The sequence below is a fragment of the Zea mays genome, chromosome 4 (genome assembly GCF_902167145.1).
Source record: "Zea mays cultivar B73 chromosome 4, Zm-B73-REFERENCE-NAM-5.0, whole genome shotgun sequence".
Lineage (NCBI taxonomy): Eukaryota > Viridiplantae > Streptophyta > Magnoliopsida > Poales > Poaceae > Zea > Zea mays.
The window spans coordinates 166232174-166247496 of NC_050099.1; the positions used below are offsets into that span (position 1 = coordinate 166232174).

The 15323-nt window shown below is 38.8% G+C and overlaps 1 protein-coding gene and 1 long non-coding RNA gene across 4 annotated transcripts; both read right to left on the reverse strand.

Moving 5' to 3' along the window:
- Nucleotides 1-3084: 3084 nt before the first annotated feature.
- On the reverse strand, nucleotides 3085-9872 carry LOC103653975 (protein CROWDED NUCLEI 1). 3 transcript variants are annotated; one of them, XM_008680800.3, is made up of 9 exons: nucleotides 9545-9872; nucleotides 9071-9269; nucleotides 8093-8302; nucleotides 7380-7633; nucleotides 7016-7286; nucleotides 6823-6906; nucleotides 4305-6415; nucleotides 4003-4195; nucleotides 3085-3675 (listed from the first exon to the last, which is right to left on the reverse strand). In XM_008680800.3, the coding sequence occupies exons 2-9, from the start codon at nucleotides 9206-9208 to the stop codon at nucleotides 3466-3468; spliced, it is 3471 nt and encodes a 1156-aa protein (XP_008679022.1). In that variant the 5' UTR covers nucleotides 9209-9269; nucleotides 9545-9872; the 3' UTR covers nucleotides 3085-3465. The 3 variants fall into 3 exon arrangements, with proteins under 3 accessions (XP_008679022.1, XP_008679023.1, XP_008679024.1); XM_008680801.3 differs by having other exon boundaries at nucleotides 9408-9736; XM_008680802.3 differs by having other exon boundaries at nucleotides 9380-9734.
- Nucleotides 9873-14769: 4897 nt separating this feature from the next.
- On the reverse strand, nucleotides 14770-15075 carry LOC109945574 (uncharacterized). Its single transcript, XR_002268818.1, has 2 exons — nucleotides 14999-15075; nucleotides 14770-14800 (listed from the first exon to the last, which is right to left on the reverse strand). It is a non-coding gene; the product is annotated as an uncharacterized lncRNA (long non-coding RNA).
- Between the last annotated feature and the right edge of the window lie 248 nt (nucleotides 15076-15323).

Consider the following 15323-nt stretch of genomic DNA (forward strand, 5'->3'; position numbering starts at 1 on the left):
ACATCGTATATATTTCAACTAATAATGTGTGTTGTTTGTTTGTCTTTTAACTTATTTAAGCTGGACTACATAATCTAGAGGATAAATAAGGTGTTTGTTTGAGATTATAATCTATCTGGATTATAAAATTCAACTTATTTTAAAATTCAACTTTAGTTTAAAATAAGTTAAATTTTATAATCTGAACAGATTATAATCTCAAACAAAGTCTATAAACAGAGTCTTATTATGCAGCACAATAAAAGATGTTGTATGTTATTATATTTTTGTTGGATTGGATATTCAGAAACTGCTTATTCTGCATGTGGTCTCGAGCACATAAATGAATGAAAAATATATCAAATATCATGATTTAGAAATGAGAAGGTATCGCCTCAGGTATCTATACTATACTTAAAGCATCAGTTTCAACTGTCGTCATGCGTCATTTTTTTACAAATAACCTCTTACAACTATTTCAAATTAATCAGTTGCACATCTATAGATGCCAAACGACGCCCGACACGGGCTAGATACAGTATGATGCACGCGGGCTACAACTATAGCACAGGCACGTCATGCCGGCTTGCTAATTGTGTCGGGCCAGCCCGTTAGCCCGTCGATCCATTTAATTAAATCAGCGTAACGACGCGCCCGACACGGGCCACAACTATGGTACAGGCACGTCATGCCGGCCTGCTAACTGTGTCGGGCCAGCAGGAGGTGGGGTTCGAACACATGCCCTGATGGAAGAAGGGCGGGAGACACTGAGTGAAACTGTCTAACCAGTAGAACATCACGCTAAGATGTTTTTAATATTAAATATAAATTGTATATAGGTATATACGTTTTTTTAAATAAAAAATAATTGTGTCGGCCCGGGCCAGCACTACGGGCCGAGGTTACAGCCCAAGCATGACACGACATTCTTGGCTCTTGTAAGCATTAGGTCGTTTCTGAGACCACATTGGCGCAATAGACTACATGGTGTTTGAGGTTGCTGAATTGGATGGAGCAGCAATGATTTGTCACACTAACAACAAAATGAAAGATTATTTGTTGGTTTTAAACGTTAGTAATTGCTACGAAGTAGCATAATTTTTATGGAGCGCATCCAGTTTTTATTGATGCCTGACTTTAGCAATCACTCCATATTTGATTTATCTTTTTTATAAGTTTGACTTCATGGGACTTATTTTAGAAACTTGATCTCACAAACTTTCTCTTATTTGGTCTCTATACGATAGAATTATGTCATTTTATAATCTCCGTTCATTCAGTCAATCATTGTGAACTCTCTTCTAATCGCTCACTTTATTGGTCGTGTTGTACCAAGACATATTTGCATGGAGTAAACAATAACATCAGTTAGCCAAATCAAAAAATATATTATACAGAGAGCAGAGATAATTAATAAAAAATCTTGAAATTTTTTTGATGGATAGTTTACGTGGGTATTGTTGTAAGCCGTCGCAACTCAATGACAACCGTGGACATATATTTTCCAGTCCTCCTGCATTACCCCTTCACACACTCCTGATTACTATTCATCATAATCATCATAAATACCGGAAACCAATCAAAACAGAAGGCGTCTTCCGTAACGGCTTCTACTCGCTACCAAAGAAGAAACAGAGGCGGCGGTCCATGCCTTAATGACGAAGGAAAACAGATCACTAGATCAGCATGGCAGGTCCCATCTCAGACCAGCTCCAGGATGCTGTCTCGGATACCAAAGACTTCCATAAAAAAAACACTTCTCGTTTTTATAAAGAGCAAACATGTTTAAATTTGTAATATAAAAAATACTAACATCTATGCACCAAATAAGTATCATCATTAAATTAATTATGAAATACATTATTTTAGTGAACCTATTTAAAAACATACTCGCTTCGTTCACAAATGTTAGTCGTTCTCATTCTCATTTTTCGAGAAGTCAAACAGTTTTAACTTTGACCATATTTATATAAGAAATAATTAATATTTATAACATATAATTAATATCATCAGATAGACCTTTCAATATATTTTTCTAGTAAAACTCTTTGAAGGTCCAAATGTTACTAATATATTTTATAGATGAGTTTGACGGGCACGAATATCATAGCGACAAACATTTGTGGACAGAATGAGTAGATATTAAATGTTTTTATACTATTTTCTACTCTCTCTATCTTGATATACTATTCGTTTTAGCTTTTATTTTTATGTTTATATTTAAATGGATGACAATAAAACTAGACACATATATAAAGCACAAACATCAAATATTGTATGAATCTATTAACACTCTAAAATAAATACTCCCTCTGGTGTCCTATTAAAATAAATACTCCCTCCGATGTCCTATTAGTTATCGTTTTGGACAAGGATTAAATCAACTTATAAAATTTTGACTACAAATAACTATTTTATTATATAGTTTTGAAACATAATGATTATATTGTTTATATACACCGATTTATCTTAGCAAATACTTTTATAAAATTATAAATATATTATGAGTTTATTTGTATTTAAACAAAAAAATATTGATCAAAGTTATATTTTAAAGACTGTGTCGCTATTCTAAATGATGACAACTAATAGTACACATGAGGAAGTACACAAAGTGAGTATATATTTTGGGTGACAAAGGGAGTACAAACTAAGGGCCTGTTTGTTTCAGCTTATAGATTATATAATCTGGATTATAATCTAAATTATATAATCTAGATTATAATCTAGATATATTATAATCTATATGTAGTTGTTTGGTAGTTTAGATTATATAAATGTAGATTATTCACAAAGACAACAGTACCCTTGTTTGTTTATTTAAGGTGAGAAAAGAAGGATGACATATATTGTAATTTCTATTTACATAACCATGGGTAGTAGGTCTTTTGCCAAAATAATCTCAAATAAGCTACTCTTGAGAAGATTATGAGATTATCATAATCTAGACTTTAGATTATATAATCTGAACTCATAATCTAGTTGTTTGTTTACCCAATAGATTATTTGCGCTAGATTATATAATCTGGAGAGATTATAATCTGAAATAAACAGGGTCTAAGGAATCTTGACGATGGAAGTCTCCGAAGCTCCTGTGGACTGTGGTATTCTAATTCATTGTATTTAGTTTCAATAGGCGAACAAACATTTAGACCATCATCACAGCACTAAAATATTTCCCCGGAATAAGGTCAACGAAGTAACACGAACCGGGGGAAAAGAACAATTACAAACCAAGCTACTGGTGTTACAGCCTTACAGGGCATACCATCATCGCCATTGTACATCTCATCAGCTACTTCTGTGAGTGCCATCAAACTATGTCCACTACAAATATATTTCAATTACACGGGAGAGAAGCACAATCAAGTGGGAGATCTAGTACATAATCACCAAAAGCACACGACCTACAGTTCCAAGAATGGGGTATCATGAATCGAAACCACAAAAGCTAGAAATAACCTACATGACGACCTCTTCAGCAAGTCATGTAGTGAAGAATGACCATAGCTTCTTGCTGATTGATTGGTTTCGCCTCTCTGAATCATCATCGTCCTCATCTTCCTGTTCCGCTCCAAACTCGCTTCCAGAAGGTGTCATTGGCACATCAGGCAGTGCATCTTGGCCATCCAAAATATCACCATCTTCCTCACCAGCACCCTCACCGTCTACAGCATGGGCATCACCAACTTCAACCTAAAATAAAAAAAAATAAGGTTACAGTTAGGTCAGGGCTCTGGTCCCATATGTGCTATACGCCTATACCCATTGAAACACAGCACATGGCTCAAAATGACAAAAATATACCCAACAGCACAGCCTTTTAGTCCCAAGCAAATTGGAATAGGCTAGAGCTGAAACCCAGCAGAAGCCACAAATCAAGGTTCATGTGCAGTACATGTCAAATATATCCAAATACTGAAACAATTCAATTGCCCGAAATGTTAGTGTATTTACAGCATTGGCACTTGGCAGTACATCTGAGCAGTACAGAGCACAGCAGTCAGCAGCAAAGGGTATTACCTGGGAAAACTCATGCAACTGGGATGCATCGTAGTCTGCAGATTCAGATACCCTCTTGCTCTCAGGGGCAGGTTCCTCAACAACCTTTGATGTTCCTTCGGTGTCATCAGCAGAAGCTTCTACTGTATGTTTATTTCTTGCTTTTGAAGATTTTTTTTTGTCTGCTTGGGCTGTTGCAGCGCCAGCATTTGCACTTTGGAACAATGCCAAAAAAAAAATATTAGTTTGATAAGCAGAATTAGGAAACATAAGTCAACCCAACGCCAAGTAGATATGAATTAGGGACCAATAAAGATACTTACGCTCTACTGTGTCTCAAATTGTAACGTCTTTCTCCTGGGGCATCTGTCACTGCCCCAGCAGTTTGCCGCCTCTTACGGCGCTGCCCTCCAAGTGAAACACTTTCTGAATGTGCTTCGCTCCCTTCTTCATCTTGTTCACTTATTGTAGCTCCAGCAAACCGCCGCTTTCGTGTAGCACCCACCTTGACTGTATCTCCCTGATCATCAGTCTTCTCCTCAAAAACCTCGCCAAGTATCATCTTAGCATCTTCAACTACAGCATTAACAGACCGTGTTCTTTTCATACCACCTTTTCTTCTGCCTCTCTGGTTTTGCTGGCGCCGACCTTGCTCTGATGTTTCAGGCTCTACACCTGCTTCAGCAGGAACTACAGAGTCCTCGCCATTTTGATCAACAGAGACAATAGTTGCTTCAACTGCCATGTCGTTAGCACCATCAAATGACTTAGTACCGAGAATATCTATACTGTTATCTGCTACACCAACAGAAGACTCCATCTGGGCATTATCAGCTATGTCATGCCTTTCAGACTCTTCATTCTCCCTGGTTTCACCGTCAGAAGGGAGCTCATCCTCTGCATTGAAAGAATCGTGGGCTATCTCATAGACAGGAGTTGGCACATAATCTCCATCGCTCTGTGTTGCTTCCTCGAGTCTTGCACCAAAAGATATATTCCTCTCTGATGGTTGTTCTGATGACTGCTCACCCTTTTTTCTAGGGGAGAACTTGAAAAGCCTTGAACACTTCTGTAACAAAGAAAAACGACCACCTGAATTAACAAGGGTTCCTGTATCTGGACCTGATGTATCGGTGGTCAAGGCATGATCATCTCCCTCAACAGCCAAACTTGGATGCTCAATTTCAGCACTGTCTTTAAGCAGCAGAGAATCCAATCCCTCAAAAATAGAAATCCCACAGTTTTTGCACGCCTTGTACTTTTCAAATAGTTCGATGAGTCTGCTCCTGTCCCTGTTATATGCCTCTCGACGTTCCTTCAAACTCTTGCTCAATGAGTGCAGACTCTCAATATCCCTTCTAATATCTGCCTTGTCAGTCTCCGTTTTCTTTCTTTCCTCCAGCAGTAATTCTCTTTCCATCTGCACCTCCCTTTTCTCCAATAATAACTTCTCAATCTTGGACTCATTCAACTCAATTGCATGTCGGAGTTTATTTTCCACAAAATCTATTTTCTTATTTAACTCATTTTCCTTTTCTTCCAGTTCCTTCTCCTTCGTGGCTTGTTTTTGCTCCATCTCCATCTCCAATTCATGCCGTTTGAGTTGCAATTTACGTTGAACATCAGCACGTTCTCCCTTCAGAAATTCATCATTTTCCATTTGCTTGTGCTTCATATCATCACTCAAAGCCTTTTCCTTGCGCTCAAGACTCTCCAGCTGCTGCTTGTATTCTTCATCCATTTTGAGTTTCATATCATTTAACCTTTTTTCTTCGTTGTCACGCCACCGTTCTAAATTCATCCTCTCAATGTTCAACCTTTTGTCCTCCTCTACAAGGAGGGCTCTCTTTTCGTCTAGTTGTTCCCACTCTTCTTCAAATTTCTGCCGTTGCTTCCTTAAATCCTCCATTTCCTCAGATAGGGAGTTGCTTCGCATTCTGTATTCCTCAATCTCCTTCTTAAGTTTTGCTATCAACAAGCTATGCTCCTGCCTCTCTTGCGCTGTGAGTTTCAGATTATTCTGCTCTTCTGATATTTTTTCCTTCTCAGCTTCTAATGCTGATTTGATCTTTTCAAGCTCCAATTTGTATGTCTCCAATTGTTCTCTTTCATGATCCATTTGCTGCTTTTCTTTCAGTAACCTTTTCTCGTCATTTTTCAATGATTCATCCCAACTCTTCAGAGCCTTAGATTTGGCATCAAGATCATTCTGCAAGTTTTCCATTGATTTCTTCTTATCATTCAATGCCTGCTCACTTTTAGAAAGTTTAGCCTCCAAAGATTTAACATCTTTCTCCCTTTTCAATAAATCCGCTTGCTTCTGTGTCATATTTTGATCAAAAGATTTCCTTTCCCTCTCTAATTCTAATTCAAAATCCCGTCTTTTGGATTCAAGCTCCACCTGATGATCCTCAAGAAGCTTCTGGAGCCCCTCCTGGAACAAGGGAGAGCTAGATCAGTCATCTGAAGAAGGGGGGGGGGAGGTAAAAAATAATAGTCCACCCATGATGATTGGTGCATAACTGCAGATAGATTCATAGAAGACACTGCACGCGATAAGAAAAGAAACAGCATATAGTGAAAACCATTTGAGAAGAACAGTGGGAGGCGCTAAGGCAGAACTTAAGGACAAAGGCAGCCCGATTGAGTTTAACTTCAGTGGTTGGCAAAACACATTAGGCAAGTCAAGAATCAGACTACAAGGTGCCTACAAGTGATAAAATAGGAAATCATAAATTCATAAGGTACTACGAGCAAACCAGACTAAGGGCAGTGGACTGTTTCATCAAGGGTATTAACGGAAACTAGCAAAAAATGAGGAAGAAAGGCTGTTGCACTTACCTTTTCTCTATTAGTGACCTTTGCCTCTCTCTCATCCAATTTTTTCCCCTGCTCTTCCAATGCACTGCGCTTTGAGTCAGCATCCTGCAAAACAAATCAGAATTGAGCAAACCAAATATCTTGAGCCGTTAAAAACAAAACACAAAAAATAGAAATATGGAGGAAATAATTCAGTTGCTGATCAATTAATTACCTTTTCCTGTAAATGTAATTCATTTAGTCTTTTGTTAATATCATCCTCTTTGACTTTCAGAGTAACTTTAGCGGCCTCCACTGTCCTTCGTGCCTCCTCCAGTTCGTCCTGTTTTATCTTGAAAAGTTGATCATTCTTATTTGCTCTCTCCTCTCGCTCATTTATAGATCTCTGCAACTCATTAAGTCTATTCTGACTTTCCTTCAGCTTTTTCTCCCATTCCTGCAGTGATTCCTCCTGCTCCTTAAGTTGCTTTTCTCGGGCCTTCCGCCTAAACATATTAGAACAATGAAACAAATATAACAAGTCAACTACATGCTAAGCACAACAGAACATGGATTTGCAAGACATAGTAAAACTGTACTCTGTCTCAAAATACAGTTTCTCCTTCTCCAGTCTACGTTGACGAGCTTCCGCCTCTTCTAAATCACGGTCAGCTTGAGACTTCTTGCGGTTTGCCTCTGCAAGTTTGGCATCTGCAGCATGAAGTTTTCCCTCGATCTCCAAGGATTTTTCCTCCAAACTAGCCTCAAGAGACTGAGCATCTGTTATCTTTTTCTCAGATGTAAATTTAACCTCAGCTATCTCTGCTCGTATATCACGCAAGGCTTTTTCAAGCTGCAGCATTCAACAAAACAATCAGTAAGGAAATATTTAGTATGTCATCAAAAGTTTATGATTATGAAAGGAATATGACAGCTAGAGGAGTGGAAAGGCAAGCGCAATACATCCATTTTACAACAATACAGCCATTGAGCATATAAACAATTAAGCATAGGGTTGTACCAGGGGCAGAATTATGTTCAATATTTTAAAAAAAACTACTATACAGGTAAATTGTTGCCTAACAATTTCTTATTGTTGTGGGCTTGTGGCTATTAAAGGTTACCTATACAATTATCAATTTATCATGTCATGGAACATGACCAGGATTGGCCATTCCAAAAACTTCTCAATTGCCACAGAAGGTTATGGGTAGGCTTCACTCTTTTTCACTAAAGGCATCTCTTCAAATCAGAATAATGATCATGGAGCTGTAAGAACAAGAACAAAAATCTGTAAGATAAACCAACTCACATCAGCGACACATTGCTTCTCAACACCTAGTGCTTTCCGCATGTTCTCCTCCCGCCTTTCATACTCTGATATAGCATTCAGATGTGCCGCCTGCTCCCTCTTCAGTATCTCCTCTTTCTGTGTCAGCACTTCACTGATTTCTTCAAATTTTGCTGCCCATTCTTTCTTTTCAATCAAAAGAAGCCCCATATTGTACTGATATTCATGCAACTGCAGATATGGGATGAATACACAAATAAATAACTATTATTAAACAACTATTATGGTAATGAACGGAAGCCAATAAACTGGAGATCTAAAGTGACATGATAACAAATAACTTTTCACGAGAAAAACAAGAAATTGGATGCAAAATCAAAATTGCACCAAACAGACACTTGAATAGGTGTTGGTATGCCTTCATTGGAATGGCATAATTTGCTACATTTCGCTTTATACAACAGAGAATCTAGACATTGAAATTTATAAAAAAATTGGCACAAAAGTATGGAACTTCTACAACAGATGTATAAAATTTCAAATTGTTGAAAACCAACATAGCAAAAATATTTTAGAGATATCAAAATATCATAGAGCCCAGACTGATGCCTTATTTCACAATTATGCCTTCATTGGGAGTTGGGACATCTAAAATATGACTTGTTTGTTAATAGGTTACCAGTCTGACACTTTATTTCACAAATATGCTTCATTTCACAATGCTGCAATAATTTCATGTAAGCAGCGAACTCAACTTGACAAAAGCACCTCTTTCAACAATGAAAGTTGAATGTCTACAAATTAAATTGCATTTTCATCTTTTTTTACAGACTGACTACATGATATAGAAACAGAATATAAAATAGCAGGACCTACTTGATAGTCCTAGTTCCAAAACTATCAGTAATCAATAACAAAAGGGAGCAGAGGAATTTAGTCCTAAATCAGGTTCAGACAGAACATGAATGACTGGACAAAAAGGTAAAGGTTGAGCAAAACCTCCTGCTCGAGCTCGGCGACCCTTCCTTTGCCCTTTCCAAGGGGCGCCGACGCAGCAGGAGCCCCACCACCGCTCCGCTGGTTGGCCGGAGTTGGCGTCGACCAGCCGGTCCATCCTTTGCCCTGCGGAGTAAACATCAATTCTTCTTGCTCCCAGTTCCTTCACAGCTCATCCAGGAACCAAAGCACCTCTCCCTCCCTGCAACACCAGAAGGGTTACGAAACCATGCTGCGTACACCAAAACCCTAGTTACCAAGAAACCGACCAAAGGAAACCCTAATTATCAAGAAAAAACAACAAACCCTCACCCAAAGCAACAAGAAACCATGGCATTACCAAGAACCAGGAAGCGGCCCACCGAGGGTTTCCAAGTCAGAATTTTTGACCGCCCAGGACAGAAACCCTCGTAATTCCAAGAACCTCAGGAACCAAGCTAATGGAAAACCGAACGGATCTGCGGGGTGAGCCCTCACCGGTAAGTGACCGGCCCGCTACCGGCGGCCGGACGCGGCGCAGAGGCGAGGCGGGCGAGCGCTCGGGTTGTGCCTTCAAGTTTGGGGTGTGTGCGGTTGGTGGCTGGTGCGTCGTGCGGCCAGATTTGGGAAAGGGGGCGGCAGCAGGGGAGAGGACAGAGAGGAAGAGGGCAGTGCTACGTTGAGGGGTGGACTTGTAAATTCGTGGCGGCTGGCTAAAAAGTGGTGCTCTCCACTCTCCAGGGAGCGTGCGGTGCGGCAAATGACCACGATACCCCCCAGATCTTGAGTTTTCGATGACGTGATCATTTGAATCCGACTTTGGGAACTCTCATTGGAGTATTATTTGATTTGAGGATTAATGAGGACATCCATGCTGGTGGATGCATTTACCTGTCAGCCTGACACTCTAGCGGACCAAAATCCTAACATTTTATATCAAAGCGTTTGGGCCAGAATCTATGTGAGGGTTATTGAGTTCTTGTTACATTTTCTCGGGCTAGCATATAGTCTGTGATAACGTTATAATTATAGAGAATGGAGGGATCCATAGTAACAAACGACGGCGCGAGAGGATGGGTTGATGGCAACGGCGGCAACCGCATGCCATTGAGGGTGAGGGGTAGCGGGGATGCGGCGGGTATGGAAAGGCTAGGGATGAAAGGGTACAAGAGAGGGAGAGGTGGAGAGATAAAAGATGAGGATGATCCAAATAATATTATCCATTAGATTTGAGTGAGTAATAGAAAAGGGTTATCCAACGATATGAACCGGTGGTTTTAATGATGTGTTAAGTCTGGGTGCAATTTGTTTAGTAGACTTAGGGTTAATTTGGTGACAAGGGGATCCCGGAAGGATTGGAGGGGATTGAGGGGGAAATAAACTAATTTCCCCCTCAATCCCCTCCGATCCTCCCGGGATCCCGGGTCACCAAATCAGCCCTTAGTAGGGTTATGAGTGTGTGGTGATTTGATTGGGTGTATTTTGCGAAATTTAAATTGGTGAATTGTATAGTGGTATAGATTATGTGTATGGTGGAGTTCCTTATAATCTGAAGCAACTAAATGAGGCCTATATGATCAATTGTTCAACAAGATTTATGATAAGATCAACTATCTAATATGACTATATAATTCGACCTCGACCTATGAAACTATCACAAGGTGTCATGTTCTCTGAAAAATAGAAGAGTATTGGTCAAGACTAAAGAAAAATATATTTCTATAACAAGGTTATACCTTCTTTATTTTAGCTAATTACAATTCAACTAGTCAGTTACACATACATTGTTATGACTTCTATTTATATTATATGTAGTCTCTGTATATATACAACATTCATTCTCTATATATCAGAAATAAGCTTTAGTTGCAGTGGTAGAGTCTCAGTTGTTCAAACAATTGGTCATGGGTTGGAAGCCCCATCCCCTCGCTTTCTTGCTACAATTTTTGCTGGACATGGACGCACGGGCAAAGCCAATTTTGCTGGCGCAAGCAAAGGATGCACGACGATATTGCCACGAACTATGTAAACAAAGATAGAGTAGTTCCCTTATGAGCCACTGGCAGCGCCGGCCCTAAGGGCGGGCGAACGGGGTGGCCGCATCGGGCCCCGTCATCTTCGAGGGCCCAACCCATTCAATATATATATATATATATATGAAATACATTTGGTTGTCCTTAGTTTTGCTGGTGCCCTCATTTTTATTCTTAGTTGTGTTTGTGTTATAGAACAGAAGGGCAAAATTGAGAAAAACACGACTAAAGTTAAAAGTGAGGACACCAGCAAAACTGAGGCCACAAGCTTAAAAAACCCAATTTTTAACTAATTGGTTCTACTCGTATGAGAGGTAAGAGCTCGTGATTGTACGTCCAGTGTGACTATCAAGGGTACGAGAGGTGAGACGCTTTAGACAACAACGCGAGATAACATGGTGTGAATGATCATGAGCCTAAATTTAATTTATTTCCTACTAAAAATGGTAATATTGAAGAACAACAAAATTTTATCGAATGTTTATATTGATATGAATATTTTTAAATGGCTCTTAAATACTTATATTAATATTTTTTATATATTAAAAAAATTGTATGGGCCTCTATTTAAGCCTTGCTCCGGGCCTCTAATATCTCAGGGTCGGCCTCTAATATCTCAGGGCCGCCACTGGCCACTGGATGTATGATATTATGCTATTTAGTGGACTGAACTATTATAAATCGTTATTGTCGTGTTCAACTTCGAGTTTGATCCATAATGAAGCCAACCTATTCCTACTTTAAGTAACTCCATAGCAATATTGCTAAGACTATCTCCAGCAGCGTCCCCTAAATTCTGTCATATAAAGAAAAATATTATTTATCCTTTACAGCACACACACTAAAAGATTTCATCATCTATATCTTGTAAATCCAATCCTCTACTAGGTGAATGCCCGTGTGTTGCAACGGAAACATGTAATAACACGATAACTTATGTATAAATGTGTGTTATAGCGTTATGAGAAAATGTTTTGTAATCCATTTATGATCTTAGCTATATATAAATTTTGTTATTTTAATCAATTGAAATATTCATTACTTGAACATATAAGGAACTGATAGAGATCGAATTTGTTTCAACGATTATGCTGAATTGAACCTTAATGCCATCATACCCAATTAAGACAGTTAACATCAAGGGGATTCCAATCAACACAATGAACATCTCCACTGTGAGCTTTCTCGACATGGAAATAAATAATAAATAACTTTTAACACCATAGTCCATACTGCATTTACAAACTCCATATCCTAAAAAAATCTAAAGGTACACCACATTAGGAAAGAAATATAATGTCACCCTGTTTGGAACAAGTAAAAAACTGAACAAAATACTTTCGACCAATAAATCAGTCAGGATCAATTTCCCAACACATTATATCAGTTAAGTTAATGAAAATGAGTGGTCATTCAAGAAATAAAATTAGAAACACAAGTATCATGCAACAAGTAAAGTATCTCAGGCCAATTTGACAAAATAAATAGCTCCATGTGATTGAAATGGTCTCATTAAAAACCAACAGCCCATCACCTCTTTGAGTGAAGTTATATTATTACAAAAGAAGTTGCATTGCATTCATGGACTCAATTTTGGCCAAAAACATAGTTTATCCAATTAGATATAGAACAAGAAAGTTGTCACCTTAACAGCTGGGGCAGTGTGAGTTCGAGCATCCCACAGAATAAGACAAGCATCATCACCCACACTACAAAACTCCTACGCACTTCATCCCAAATAAAAAAACAATATAGGGTATTAATATAAATAAAAAAAATAAAAATAAGGCATAAAATGCATCAACCATCAGGATTGCAAGGTAAAGAGCATCATAAGGTCTGTGGGATCACGAGTGCACATAATGTTCATATCAAAGCACATGTTGCAAAGAACAATCCCTTGCGTTAACAATAGGTCAAACATTTGAACTGAATGTCCTTCATGAACAAACCTACTTTCTGGCTACAATTACAACATGTCAAGCACTGGAAACATAATCGATCCAGATCATCCATATGCAAAACCAAATCGCACGCACTTCCATAGCCATGGGAGGGACATGGACCTCTGAGCTTTGTGCTCACCTGGGTGCATAGCTTCATTTATACCTGATCCGACTTTTAGGGTATCCTGTTAAAAACTCTACTGCTTTGAAGGGAACAGATTGATCTGAGGAGCTTCGGTGCCACCATTGCCATTTTGAATGGCTCTAGATTTCAACCGCAACTCAGGAGAAGCAGATAGAGCATTGACAGCCTCTTCAGGAGGTAAACATCTCTTCGAGAAGTACATGGTTATGCTTTTATTCTTCTTGGATTTCACTGGAAAACAAGTAATATGGTTGGTAAAAAATTCCAAGGGCAAATATGCATGGATCCTACTGAAACAAAAGCAAACTGATTAATACAAGTACCTGGTGACAAATCCAATCCCAGCTTGTCAAGCACCTCTTTCTTTACCTGCAGTACATAACATGTTAAATCCATCTTGCCCTTGGAGGTGAAATAAACAAAATCATGCTACTGACATAGAAACTATGAACAATCAGCCACAAGATTTTTCAATGTGAGAGCATGTTCACCTTCTAATGATTGCCAACATAGTCAGATATCTCTCTCACTTTGCGATACAGCTGAGTCTTTGAAACATGTGGAAAGATAGTTGTTCGATCTTTGTCGTCCCCTTGAGGCCTTCTGCAGTCAGTAATTCAGCCTTTTCATGATTTAAGTTGGATATAATAAGAGGTTGGCTCTTCCGGAGAGCTTGCTCGGTCAAAATGTTCAGGACTCTTTGTTGGCGCAGTAGAGACCTGAACTCTTTGTTGTTCGCATCAGGGATGATGTGTTGAGAGACTCATCTGTCTATCAGAACTTACCGTACCAAAAAAATTATGCAGATTATAAAACACATTTACCACTTTGTCTTCCAACTTTTAACAACGCCTCCTCAGCCATCGGTCTCCAATGCTGGGCGCACGAGAATGTAAGGCCCATGCCTACAGTCAACCCTCTCAAAAGCTGGATTGTTCGAAGCATTGAAAATAGCTCCTCCGGGAAGCTCTTCAAATAGAAAACGACAAGTCATTTTTAAGGAAGCAGATTATGAGGTCAAACTACGCATTAGTACATGGATAGATTGTCCATGTGTCAATGTGTGTAGATAATGCAGATAAATGGATGGGCACGAATATAGGATTGGTTAAGAAAAACGTATAGGTTATATGTTTGCCTGCTCGATTATTGAAGGAGAGACCATACCTCCACTCCATTTTTTAAGCAAAAAATCATCGACAAAAGGTGACATAACAGTTACACCTGGTGGTAATCTTGTATCGAACATTCGCAGGGATAACTGAAACAATTCTTCTAGTTTGTTATCACTTATGGCCCATCTTCGGATACCCAACTCCCTGAAATATTTTGTAGTCCATAAGCAAAACAAGTAATACATCCAGATTTATTCAACAAAACTCAGCACCCATCTTTTCATTTTGGACAGGAATCAGTATGTCATATCTTCATTAGTTTGCTAGCTCAGACTACTTTGTTACAGAAACAACATAAAATATTTTTGTTCACTAATTAACATAGCATGTCGTTAGTGTTTTGCTAAACGCTAAACAGTCGGTCACCTACCTTTTAGCCATAATACAGGCAAAATGGCCATTTAAATGAAAATAGCTGCTCCAGGAAGCACTGAAAATAGCTCCTCCGGGAAGCTCTTCAAATAGAAAACGACAAGTCATTTTTAAGGAAGGAGATTAGGAGGTCAAACTACACAATAGTACATGGATAGATTGTCTATGTGTCAATGTGTGTAGATAATGCAGATAAATGGATGGGCACGAATATAGGATTGGTTAAGAAAAACGTATAGGTTATATGTTTGCCTGTTCGATTCTTGAAGGAGTGACCATACCTCCACTCCAATTTTGTTAAGCGAAGAATCATCGGCAAAAGGTGACATAACAGTTACACCTGGTGGTAATCTTGCATTGAACATTCACAGGGATAACTGAAACAATTCTTCTAGTTTGTTATCAGTTATGGCCCATCTTCGGATACCTAGCTCCCTGAAATATTTTGTAGTCCATAAGCAAAATAGGTAATACATCCAGATTTATTCAACAAAACTCAGCACCCATCTTTTCGTTTTGGACAGGAATCAGTATGCCATATCTTCATTAGTTTGCTAGCTCAGACTGCTTTGTTACAGAAACAACATAAAATATTTTTGTTCACTA

Coding starts and splice junctions, on each gene's coding strand:
- LOC103653975 (XM_008680800.3), bottom strand. CDS start 9,208: ATGTTTACTCCGCAGGGCAAAGGATGGACCGGCTGGTCGACGCCAACT. Junction 7,287..7,379: donor AAACTGTATTTTGAGACAGA/GTACAGTTTTAC, acceptor TAATATGTTTAG/GCGGAAGGCCCGAGAAAAGC. Junction 3,676..4,002: donor AGTTGCATGAGTTTTCCCAG/GTAATACCCTTT, acceptor TTTTTATTTTAG/GTTGAAGTTGGTGATGCCCA.